Source organism: Anopheles funestus, chromosome 2RL, assembly GCF_943734845.2.
Source record: "Anopheles funestus chromosome 2RL, idAnoFuneDA-416_04, whole genome shotgun sequence".
In the NCBI taxonomy this organism is placed as follows: domain Eukaryota; kingdom Metazoa; phylum Arthropoda; class Insecta; order Diptera; family Culicidae; genus Anopheles; species Anopheles funestus.
In genome coordinates, this window is record NC_064598.1 from 34,294,770 (window position 1) to 34,307,886 (window position 13,117).

The following is a 13,117-nucleotide window of genomic DNA, read 5'->3' on the forward strand; positions in this document are numbered from 1 at the left end:
TAAACAAAAATCAAGCGCATCATTTAGTGCCACCGTCGAGCTGAACATTTCCCACTAACTGAATCCACCTAACTTAAGTCGACAGAGCTCCACCGAAAGTGCTGCTACTTCACTCAAGTAAGCGACACTTGAAAAGCTTTTTCCCAAAGCGTCCTCTACAGCACTGCATCACTGCTGCTGCACCTCACACACTTGGCAGGTTTGGCGTACGGTCGACAAACCGCAGTTTCATTCGATAGCATACCACGGTGTGTTCGGTGGTGCGTAAAAATACTTTCCCCATTACGCCACGCTGCAACGGGCGAAAAAAAGTTGCTTTGCTTCGTCGCTGCAACCGAGCTGCAACCGAGGAGCGCTTCCGGCAAAAACATTCACCCAAGAGCCCAAGTTAGGTGCAAACCACCTGAAGGGACTAATAAACGCTAAAGAACTAGTCTGCCGGAACAGGAAACACGATGCAGGGGGGTTGGAACGCCAGATACAACTACCTTTGCGTTCGTTTCCTTATGCACTGTTTCGCAATCGAGCTCCATTTTCCTGCTCGAACCGTACTTGAGAATATTACAAAAATGTACAAACTTGTACGGAACCACTCTCAGGAGAAATCTTTCCAAAGTTCTACTAAACGTTTACAAAAGGTGAAAACAGGAGGAAACACGAAGAAAGAGAGAAAGGAAAAAAAGGCAAACCACGCGTCCCCGTATTTGGTAAAGGCGCAAAACTGTCACTCAATAATGCGAGCATCCACCGCGAGAAATACGCTGTAAAAGTTTACCGAAATTGTTGCTACGACCAGCGCAGCCGCGCGCGCTGCTTTCATTGATGCTACCGAACAGTAATAACATTAATGATAATAAAAGCGACAACAATAACACCGTCCGGACAAAAGTTTTTCAAAAAGCACGGAAGCCTTTCTCCTGCCCGTGATCCTTCCAATGCTGTCATCTAACTTTGCCACCTTCCACTAGCACACACAGAGACTCCACTGAGACTCCACCCTTGGTCAGAGCTCCGTACAACTGTGCTGTGCTCTATTTCAGTGATCCGAAGCTTCCGACCATGAGGCGAGGTTTGAATGGGTTGCGAAAAATGGTTTTCCATCGAAAAACCATGACCACTCCAAAAACCAGTCAGCGTGTCAGCTGGAACAACTTTCCTAAAATGGTACAACAACTTTCAACATGAACAGTGTCTATAAGTTTAAAAATTCTACCATGAAAAGGACAAAGAATTTTACACTTCCGCATTATGGCTTCGTCTTCCATTCACGTTGGATGCTACACAATTGGGTATCTAGTGTGTGTTCGCAGAAACCTAACCAGTTCCCAGTCGTCGGTGGTGATTTAAGATCTGCTGCTCACGGTGCTATTGATCACGGCACCACGCGTTACCAAGTCAATGCGGAATCGGCAAAGTCACTTCACCCGGTTCCCCCCGGGGGACACGGGGAACTTCAACTCAAATCAATTCCAATTCCACCACTGCAAACACTCGCGCTCCCATCGAGTTGGAAATGGGTTCGAACTTTCTGACAACAGCAAACCGACCGTTTCCCTGCAAGCAACAAACCCCTTGAACCGTCAGATGAACATTTACCGATAGGGGAAAGTTACCGACCAAAAAGAACGCACAGGCCGCGTCAGTAAGGAAATCATCTTCTCAAGAAAATGCTACGAAAAGATCTATTACGGCAAAACAATGGCCGCGTACGAGCGGCCCGAGAGCAATACAGTTCTACCCGACCACACAAGAATCAATCTCCATTTGTGTCGGGGTTAAACTAATTCTCCCGGCTGGTGCAAGCAATTAATATACGCTTGCATAGATGGATGGGTCTAGTAAAAATGGCCCCTCGTCTCATTGCCCCAAAAACACTTCTTCAAATGCCAACCGTTAACCAACTCGTGTGGAGTACAAGCTGCAATAATCTGCGGTTTTTGGGGGGATGACTGTACAAGCAACACACTGCACCACACACGTACAAAGTGAACTAAGAACTCAACAACTACCCGGTTGCATGTTTAACCAATCGGTAAAATCTATTGTAAGTATCAGCTCAACAATCATGAAGCTCTACCTTCACGGAAACCACTTCAATCTTAACGAACTCTGATGAAAAGTCAATATTCGCGTTGCTATCTTCTGACTACCAATTGCACTGAAGAGACGAGTTTTGTAGAAATAACAACTTTCTGGGTCAAAAAAACAGAAAGACCAACAACACAATATACATGACGCTGAAAGAAAGCTTTCTATTGATTATTTAAACCGCAGGTCGAAAAGCTCTTTTACAAAACTGAATAGCGAAAAGTCCTGATCTAATTAAGGCTACCCTCACTTGGTATGAACATTAATCGAATTTCGCCAGCAGGATGTAAGACAATTGTGGTTAAAGAATGAACATTTCTTAATTTGACTGGGTAATGATGAATGCCATCCTGGTGATTCTATAGCACATTTTGTTTGCCAGAAATTTTAGAGTGAATTGCAATACTCTAATTAGTGAATTAGACGTTTAATAAATTTTTTTAACCTTAAATTTACGCCAGAAAGTATGCAATCAAACACCAACAGATATTGCTGGGAGGTTTAAGGGACTCCTATTGATATTTTAAGGTATTCAATTCTAACCATCTTTTCCTTATATTATTGCATTTAGATCATTTAAAGAAGAATAAACTTTAACCTAATTATCATGAGCATCAACATTCAAAATCTGTGCAAAAAAAAGTAATTAACACTTCGTGCGTGAAATAAGCCCTTAAGAGCTATTGTATGTTCTGATTCTTTTCTCTTTGCCGAAATAAAACTTTTTAACTGTCTCTTTAGCCTAATGATTTCAACATTTCACTCTACAAACCAAATGAAGTAGAGCATTATATTCCTATTTATCATTTCGGATTCTTCCCTGTACCTGTGCTCCAAAAACCATCAAAAACACATTCAAGTTATTTCGCTTTTTTCCTACAAGTACATTCTACGATGCTATTTTTGCGCTCCATATCCAACATTCAGTTGGCGGTTTTTTTTTTCCTCCCTAGTCTTGGTCACAGCCTCAGTTTATCGTCTCTATGCAAATAGGGTTCTACCCGTAAGCGGGTCACATAAGAAAGCTGCACCGAAATCATTTAACTCTTCCTAGCCTCCATACGATGCCACAGCCTCCAACCGCTGCAAACGCATATCCTAGAGGCCATCAAATCCACTCACTTCTCGTACTCCATAATCAATCACACACTTGGCCACGTAAGCAAAGTGAGTTGGTTTTTTTCCATCTTCCTCTCCAAACTCCTACGAACCTAACGAGGGCAAACGAAAGCGTAAACGCTGCAAAACCTTCACCTACAAACGCTGCACACAGCCAGTGCAGTGTTGCACTTGATGGCGAATGAATTGCAGGAAGAGGACTCTCGCATTCATAATAACACCAGCAGTGGCACACGAAATATGTATGACAACAGGGGAAGAAAATACACCTCCACCCACCCACACACACCATGCATGTCGAAGAAGTGCAGTGGCAACATCAAATGCAAGTCAACTCGACAGAATCTTATAATCCAGCACTGGTACCGGTGTGCACTGGCGCGTATGTACTGCTGCTAGCCACTGTGCGGTACGCCAAGCTATATGTTTCGTTCCTGCAGGATCTAGATTGCTTGGGTGTATATATGGTGGCCAGGCACAGCAGATGCCGCACATGAAAGCCAAACCATTCACGGATCGCTAGAGACGGTGCCCGCAAGCACCCGTGTGCGACGTGGAAAGATGCAGACTCATTTTTTAATAGCAAACGCTCCAGAGATGAATTCCACAAACAACCATCAGTGCTGTTTATAGGAATTTTTTTTTTTCGTTGCTGCTGTTGTTTTGCTTCATTCTCACTAACTCACCAGCTTCGCGCAAAACATACAATCTCTAAGTCATCCTGCCATTCTGCACATTCATGCAGACGATGGCGGTGGGAGGTGTTGGTGAAAAAGCGAGAATTGGCTTACTGTAGCGGCATGCCACCATCAACAAACAGTACAGTGTAAGGGGTTTGTGTGCAGTGATGCAACGAAGCAGCGCCTGCCAGCATATTAGCCCACGTAAACATTACCCGAGACGGATTCGCGAAATTGACGAAACTTTAGCAAAAAGAAGCCCATCTTTAAAGCAGAACGAATACAACAGAAAAAAATGTCCTAATGGTGCTTGTATCCTTCACATTCAATCCCTAGCTGTTTCATTTTATCTTCTCCGCTTTTTTCATTCACACAATAGTGCAGCAGCGAGAGTAAATCACGGCACCGGCACTAGAGCTACTAAAGGTTTAGTGAAATATATTAAAATGACTGCGAGCAATAGTCAAATATTTAATCATAATGAATGATATATTAATCTGGAAGGAATCTCCGTACCTTCTACCGTAACAGTACAAGTATCCAACCACATCTACTGGAAGAGAACGAAACGTCCGTTTTGCTATAATCATACCAGGGATGAAAATTTGCTCACACTCACTAAGAGAAGAATTTTAAAAAAAGGAAGACTCACAGTGTAGCCATATAATCCTTGCCGGATTTCACCGGTATCATACTTGCACTAGTGATGGGAAAAAGGGCTCCACAGACCTAGTTTTGAAACCGACTCCGGAACCGATTCAGGAACTGACTCGGGAATCGATTCCGGCACCGACTCTGGAACCGGCTCCGAAACTGGAACCGTCTCCGAAACTGGCTCCGAAGCCAAGGCTCCGGAACCGACTCCGGAACCGACTTCGAAACTGGAACCAACTCCGGAGCCGACTCCAGAAACGACTCCGAAACCAACTTTGAAACCGACTCCTGAATCGACTCCTGAACCGACTCCGAAACCGACTTCGGAACCGGCTTCGAAACTGGAACCGACTCAGGAACTGACTACGACACCAGCTCCGGAACTGGAATCGATTTCGAAACCGCTGCCATTACCGAACCAACGGCTCTGAAGCCGGATTCAATTCAATAACTTCGAAGACCCAACTAGGCAAAATAACATGCTTTCATGCTTTGTCTAACCAGCAATGAAACCTGCCTAATCGAGAAAGCAATTCTGTTTCGGAATCTGCTCGGGAGTCGATGGTTCGGTGCCTGTTTCAGAGTTGTTGGTTCGGTACCGGCGCTGGAGCCGTGGGTTCGGAAGCAACTCCGGGCAGAAATCGGAGCCGGCTCCGGAGCCGTAGGTGCACTCCGGAGTGCCCATCACTAACTTGCATTAAAAAAGAGAGTAAAAAAGCGGATACTACGTTTGAAGCTATAAAAGATTCTGCAAAGAAGAGCTTCTTTTTTGCGTTCTATTTCCATGTCAAAGCTTTACGAATCCCATTCCTGGAAAAGCTGTCTGGATACATTTCCGATGGTATCCATTTTTTTGTATCACATTTAACCCCTTAGCACCAATACTACATAGCTATTTAGCTAGGCCCTACAGCTAGACCGAACACACACAAAAAACCTGACCTGAAAACAATCGGTTTAACTTTGCAGCGTCTAAACGCGGTACCACGTTTGAAATGGGGAAATCTGGGTAGACTAAATCTTCAATTCTGGCTGCTGGCTCGCAGCAAATGTGCAGTGCAGAAAACGCTGAAAACAAATAGCACCCGCAATCCGAGCTTGGACCGTGTCAATGCTACGGAAGAGTTTGTGCTCCGTTTCCACGAATCTAGCGCACTGGGGTCAGCTGTTGCACACCTGTGCTTCCTGTGTGTACGGTGAGCCGGCTCACTAAAACCTAACGCTTTCTCACACACCCAGACAAGATCGTCACGCATTCGCTGACCTTCCTGCCTTGAAGAAAGGTGACACCATACCGACCCCGACAAGGGCATGAAAAATCGGCTTTGAAAAAACATCCAGAATTTGCACGAGCAAAAAGGAAAATCCATTCTCTTTTTTTTCTCCCTTTTCCATTGCCACTTTGCCAGTGCCAGATGGCATTGGTACTTATCGGCTAAGCATCAAACTCGGTGTACCGGTTTTTGAGTCCGTTATCGTTTCGTTTGCGCTACACAAGTACATATACGGTTTGTAGCACCGGATGTATCGAACATGCCTTTCCGGTGCACAAGCCCAGTGATTTTGCATTCAAATCTCACCCAGCGGAAAACATGTCTCAAAGATCCTTCATGGAAACAATCGAATGGTGTAGAACTTTAAATTTATGAACAATTCCAATAACACTGTTCCATCGTGTTCTCATTTGTCATATTTGCTCTTTAAATAGCACACACGTGTCTTGAAACTAATACCATTTAATGCGATGTCCTTTGCAGCATCGAAAACAAATATTTAAATTTCATGCTTACTTTTTCCAAAAAAATATATACAATACCATTCACTTGTTTTATTGTTTTCTTTAGCACTTTTCAATGGACTAAGCAAATTAAATACATATTCCATGATTTTACGATTGCTTCTACTAGGCTGTCCCGCTGCTAAGTTTTATTGGTTTTTGTTGAAACTCGTAGACACATTTTCCCTATTTTTTCGAATTTGGCAGTATTTCGCAAACTTCCCTTTCCCCGAGACAGCCCGTGGCAGAAATGCGACTTCTGAACGTACTACGTGCTCAGTCACTTTTAATCAAGTTTCTTGACACATTCTCATTAAAAAAGTTAGAAAGCTTCTTTAAGAAAAAAAAACCCAAATATTTAGACTTAATGCGATTGCAATCGGAATCCTGTAAACGTACGAATGCTTTAAAAGGTGTTCAATTTGGCATTAAACAAAGTTCCCCATTTTTGTTTTGCTGTTGTTTAAATTGTTTGCTTTGAGTGCCGGGCTCTTGCGCGGACCAAATATTCATCTCCACCCAGCTTGAAACAATCACTGATTTATCTGTATCCCAACCGCAATAACTTTAGGGATTAGAAAAAAGGTTTGTTTCGAATTTGTTTCCCATTGCTGGATTTCTGTTTCAGATTTTTATTTTTCATATTTTCAAAAAAACACAATGTCAACAAAAGCCGTGCGAGGCGCGAATTGGGCTCAAACTGGCTTCACAATCGGAATACTATAAAAAAAAGAAAACTCTTCAAACACACAGAAACAACTCAGCACGCATAGGGATTATGCTCACTTCCGGCCGAACAGGATGATATAATTAGAAAAATTTAATTAAACATCATCCACAGCCACAACCCGCACGCGAATTGCCAAAAACAGCAAAAAGCGTGTGAGATGCGAAAGGACCGGGTGAAGGGATCAAACGAAATAAGAAAATAATAAAATCTAAGTCAACGAAAAAAAAAACAAAAATCAACCGACAAGAAGCTATGAAAAATGAACGTTTATTTCGGATTGGCATGCTGCTGCTGGATATGGAGTTTTTTTAGGAAGGAAAACACGGAGAAAGAACAATCGATGAACAATGTTCGGTCCACTAAAAACCCGGTTATTGAATTTTCCATCTTTTCGAGCTAGAACATTAGCGACACAAACCCAAACTTCCAGCATCCGACATTAAAAGCTTCACTCCAGCCTGAGCTTTCTGCATGAGCTAAAGCTACGAATGACGATTCCGGTACCGGTCACTGGCTGGCGCTTCAGGATCGCTAACGCGCCTGCGCCAAAATCAAATCCTCGCAACCGGTAAGGGACAGACGCTTCACAAAAAGCAGCGAAACCACAAACCACAACCGACTCTCGCATCCGATACTGGTGACGCCTGACGGGAAAATTCTAAGCACAAACCATTTACAAGCGGAAACCCTCCAGTCACACACAACACGCTGCGGGACAGTCTGTGACAGTGTTCTATGCAAACCGGGTGGACGCGAGATGGTAGAGCAAAATTTGCAACAAAAGCACACGTTTTTGCACGCAACTGAAACATCCGCAGCGAAATGCACATGAAATACAGAACGTGTGACGAATGGGACGCATGGGAGAAACCCGAACATTGCATCGCAGAGCGGTTACCCGGTCGATGGAACCTACCTGAATGTGTGGTGATCCTAGCAGGTTGATCAGCTCCGACTTTTCGCGCACATACTTGTGTCCCGCGGTGGATGAGATGGCATCGATCGCATCCCGGCAGCGGCTGATGGCGTCTCCCGGTGGGGCCCGCGATGGATTGATAACCGAACTACTGATTCTATCAAACAACTGCAACCAGCGCCAGCACAAGCCCGCAATGAAATGGGTGCAAACCGGACCACCGTCGTACCACCATCCGGGTTGTTTTGTGCGTGTGTTTTGATGATGGTTTTTATTTTAGTTTTTTTTTATTGTGTGTGTTACGTTTCGAATGCCATGAGCAAGCCAAAAAACGGGATGAATGGTAAACGAATCGGGAAAGAAAATTAGAGAACGAAAAAAAGAGAACGAGAAAGAGATAAAAGTTAGAATGAAATCAACATAATGAACATCGATAACTTAAGGTAAGGGTCGCATCGCTTGATCTCTTGTCGTGGAACGTAGATTTTATTTCAAAAATAATTTTTTAATACGATCGCACGGCAATAAAACGAAGCGATACGCAATCGTACGAAGCATCAAAAAATAAAAATACACGAGCCAAACTACTAAACTACTTTACTTTAAGTATATATACACACACACACAAAGACACAGAGAGAAATCCCTTTTTTTTTGGAAGGGAAATCCCTGCGTACGGCCATTACCTGCAGCAGCTCGTGCAGCTTCACGTCGCGCAGCATACCGGCCAGCACATCCGGATCGCAGTTTGCATCTTGCAAAGCAATGATATCGTCTAATGAGTCAAGAATTTTTTGGATCGCCTCCAGACCGGCCTCCTCGTCGGCCCACTCGTTGAGGCTTTCCGATGCAGTACCAATGGCCACTGCAAGCAAAAAACCCCCGATATATGTTTTTTTTTCCCCATACAGTCGGATGCGAGGGATGTACACAGCGACATTACAGTTACGGTTGCCGATGCAGAAGATCACGAGTTGGACGATGGTTGAGGATTTGCAGCATGGGGAGGAGGCGGGTGCGAATGTGAATGAAGGGAGAAAAAAAAAACGAGAAGAAAATAGAGACCAAAACAATAAGCATGAAGAGAAACAGCGAAATTAGTATGTATTCTGGCACCCGTTTTGTACGAAGCCATCGGAACTAATAGCTACTAAATTAAAGAAAAATAAACAAAGGAAATAAGATACTGAATTGCGCTTAAAAAGGGAAACATTAAAGCGTCAATTTAAATTATACTTCCGACAAGATTAATTTTCCCCCCATTTGATGCCTTTTTGAGATGATTTGTGATTTCAATTCTTCTTTAAAAAATTATGTTTAATCAAAATTCGATTTCAATGGTAGCATGTTGCGTGCTCAGCTGATGCCGGCACCATTCAATTGTTTTCAATGACTACCGAGCAATGGGAATAATAATAAACAATGTACATAAACCCGTATGTTTTATTGTCTGTCTTTACACTCATTCGCCCGGCAAAATCCATCCAATCATATGACATTATTTAGACATATTCGTTCGACAAAACCATCGAACACTGGCAGCAGTAGCAGCAGGCTGTCGACGGTAATAAAACGTCCATTTTGCAACACCAACAAAAATAAAACGCACACATACAGAGCGGACAGAACTTTTCCACGATACGTTTATATCTCACAACAAATCTAGCACGTACCGGGAAACGGGCGCGAGCGTAAACGTCTAAGCACACTCTGCACTAAACATTACCACCCATGGCATCATGGCAGTGCAACAAGTCATCTCGCGACGTTAAGCCACATCACCAAGCGATGAACGTAGCTCAATATGCCCTGCACCGGCCGGCCCCCGGTGAAACCGCAAGCCATTTCAATAACATTAAAGAAAGAAGCACCAGATGATTCGGCTACTCGAGCATGTCTCGCTAGAGGGCTGGATGTTACCAAACCCACCCAATCCCGGCTAACGGAACAAAATCACCACAGCACCACGACAGTTCACGAGACACCGATCGCATTAAAGTGGGAGGCCAACATCATGTAGACGGCATCAAAGCAAGTGAGGGATATACTTTTTTTCACGTTGTTCGCCCGTTTTCTTTCACCCGAAACGTTTCGAACGTGTTTAGAGCGACGGTTCGCTTCAACACAGTGGATTACTGTTTCATGTCACGGCTCTTTCGTTATACATTGTTTGCCATCCTTCCAAAACACGTAAAAAAGGAACTATCGCAAAAGACCGCATAGGAGCGAACGGACGAAGTGCAAAAAAAGGAAGTTCAATTGCATTTTAATTAGTCGTTAGTTTGTGACTGGGTGAAAGCGAACTTTTCCCCCAGCGGAGAGATAGCACATCTTGTATGCTAATGATAAGCACAAAAGTTTGCCTGCAGTTAAATCCAATGCAGCTTTAAAATTAGCACGAAACGAGGTGGTAGAACTTTAAGGGCCCTTTAGTGGGCTTGTATCCACAGCCCTACCGCTTCGCAATTTCGGGGTTTTATTTTTTATTAGCTCAAGAGGATCCCCTCATTTATCGGACGAATATTTGCAGCGCGCTAAGCTTGTTTGATAAAAATGATAATAGTTATGTCGTGAGACATCTAACGACATGACATTTTAAAACACCTCAACACAGTCATACGCGTAGTAACGGGTTCAAATCCATTTCGAAAAACTTTAACTCACTTGAGTCGGTATCCGCACAGCACAGGGGATCCATTGCAACGCCGCCAGCGACCGTTTGGACGGCGGCTTTCAGCTTGCGGCGCGCATTGTAGCGCTTCAGCTCCTCGACCGTGTCGCCCAGGTGAATGCGTTGCAGTTTGTCACGATCCTACAAACAACGGGAAACCATATTAATGAGTGAACCAGACGTCATATAGTTGAAGCGACCCACAATCAACCAAAAAGAAGAAAAAAAACAAGCCACACTTACCCGTATCCATGGATGATCCAGTATTTCCGTTATTGTCGGCCGGCTGATGGGATTCGGTGCAAGCATCTTCAGTACCAGATCTTTCGCATTGCTCGATATATGCTTCCATTCCGATGTATCCAGCTGTAATGGGAGCGCAGACAACGTTTTGTTCGTTATGATATGACATTCCATCGATAGGCGAGATAAGGGTTCGGTGACAAAACGCCCCGAAGGACACATCGGGCACACACATACACACACACACGCACACACATGGCATGAAAAGGATGTCGGAACCATTGCTATTGCATGCTATATTAAATTCTATTCGCACGGCTACATAAATAGCACCTTTAGAGCATCGAAATCTTCGCCCAGGGATGCACATCCTTCGCGTCGTCGATTCGACATCGATTCCAATGCCGTAGTGTGTGTGTGTGTGTGCTTGGGAATGTGGAATGCGTGGAAGAGAACAGCACAAGGGGGAAGAGGGAAGGAGGGAAAATCGGGCCGACCACACTTACCGTGACACGTCCCCGTGAGATGGCATCCTGCAGCCGTTTGCCCGAGCCGTGAAAAGGTAAACGACCGGATAACAGTACATGTAGCATCACGCCAGCACCCCACACGTCACACGGTTTGCCGTACACACGCCGGGCCACCACCTCCGGTGCCATATAGTGAGGGCATCCGACCCGTCCTATGACATATGCATTGGGATATAAAATGATAGCAAAAAAAAACATCGTTCGGTTATTCTGTTGCCGGTTATTGATGGAACGGTGATGGATAATATAGCAGAAAATAGTTTGATGTGAATATTGCTGACGTAAAATAGGAAACCAAACCAAAACAAAAAATGTATAAAAGTACAGATATTGCGTGAAGACATTATTAAGTACTTGTACACAGGTGCGTTAAGCTGCCTGTTGGAGAAGCTGATCCAAATACTACAAAAAAGCTACTCGAAATACTGCACCAAGTGAACCAAGTAAAATGTGGATTGAAAGCAGTTTTGCCATAGAAAAAACTTTGCAAATATGGTGTGCTATTTCTTCTTTTACTTATAGACGACTATTTTTCCAACCAAAAAAAATATAAGAAAAATATGTTTCCTTATTCAACTAATGTTGTTTTTCCTACTTCAATAGCTGTGCATTTACATTTCAATGTACTTGATTGTGTCGCTCCGTTCCCATGTGCATTTGCAACCAGTCATGCGTAAATCTGTTCCGCATACACATCCACAACATGTTACTACAATTTCTTGCTTCATGTTTTCATCATTTTTCTTAGACAAGTTGGTATCATTTTTTATCTGCCGCTTGATACTATTTCTTTTTCTTTTTTTGGTTACTACCAACCAAACCTCTGGCGTGGAGCTTACGGCAATTTAATACAACCTTCGACATTAACCTCTGTTCGGTTCAGTTGGCCAGTAAAAGCAATCTTGAAAATCACCACCACGCTAAAATGCCCAATCACTATCGAACCGATGGTACACACTCATTCTCTCATCTGGCAAAAACCGGCGGAAGATCTCTCTCCTTCAGACAAATTGAAAGTGATTTAGAATTCCACAAACGTGCCTAAGGCTTTCGGTAGATACTGGCCTGTACATCCAAACCAGTTGGTCGAAGGATGGACGAAACGGGCGGTCGAAATAAGAAGCTCGAAACCTTACGAACTGGGCGGATAAGGATAAGGTTTATATTGTGTCAGCATATGGGTGGGTATCAGCACATCGATACGTTACTCTATTCGAGATGTATCAACGTAACGCACTTAAGCAATTATTCTACCGATAGGGTTCAATATCGAGAAGTAAATGATACGTCAGATCTACTTTTTTACTCTTACTTTTTTCTAGTGAGCTGAACTTACAAAAATGCTTCATTAAATGCAGGATTTGGTTTTGAACTCCTTTCTAAATTTGTCAAAAATATATTTACATACCAACAATCAATTTCTAGGGTCTAGCTCCTGTTTAAAGGTTTTTGTATTTCTAAAACAAAAAACCCCTTGAAGTTCTAATACTTTAACATCGAACCCTTTTCCATCTACCGAATCTAACATTCGGAACTTGTTTCAATCAGAAACAGAAACAGAAAGTTCCTAATTTATCTTCCAAACTTGCCCAGGTCAGCTCGCTCGAACCGGTCCCGATAATTCAGAACAAATCCCTAAAACTAAACCCGGAGTAAAACTTTCTCACCAAAAAGCGCTGGCAACGGAGGGTTTTTGCAACTAGCAAAGT

The 13,117-nt window shown here is 43.4% G+C and overlaps 1 protein-coding gene across 4 annotated transcripts in view; it reads right to left on the minus strand.

Moving 5' to 3' along the window:
- The window catches only part of LOC125760998 (peripheral plasma membrane protein CASK), a 229,278-nt gene that overhangs the window by 160,495 nt on the left and 55,666 nt on the right, over positions 1-13,117 (minus strand). For all 4 annotated transcript variants that reach the window (XM_049421716.1, XM_049421713.1, XM_049421714.1 and 1 more), the window contains exons 7-11: positions 11,385-11,560; positions 10,879-11,001; positions 10,629-10,776; positions 8,651-8,829; positions 7,965-8,132 (exon numbers count right to left, since the gene is read on the minus strand). In XM_049421716.1, coding sequence (XP_049277673.1) covers positions 7,965-8,132; positions 8,651-8,829; positions 10,629-10,776; positions 10,879-11,001; positions 11,385-11,560 — 794 coding nt within the window. The remainder of the gene's footprint in view (positions 1-7,964; positions 8,133-8,650; positions 8,830-10,628; positions 10,777-10,878; positions 11,002-11,384; positions 11,561-13,117) is intronic.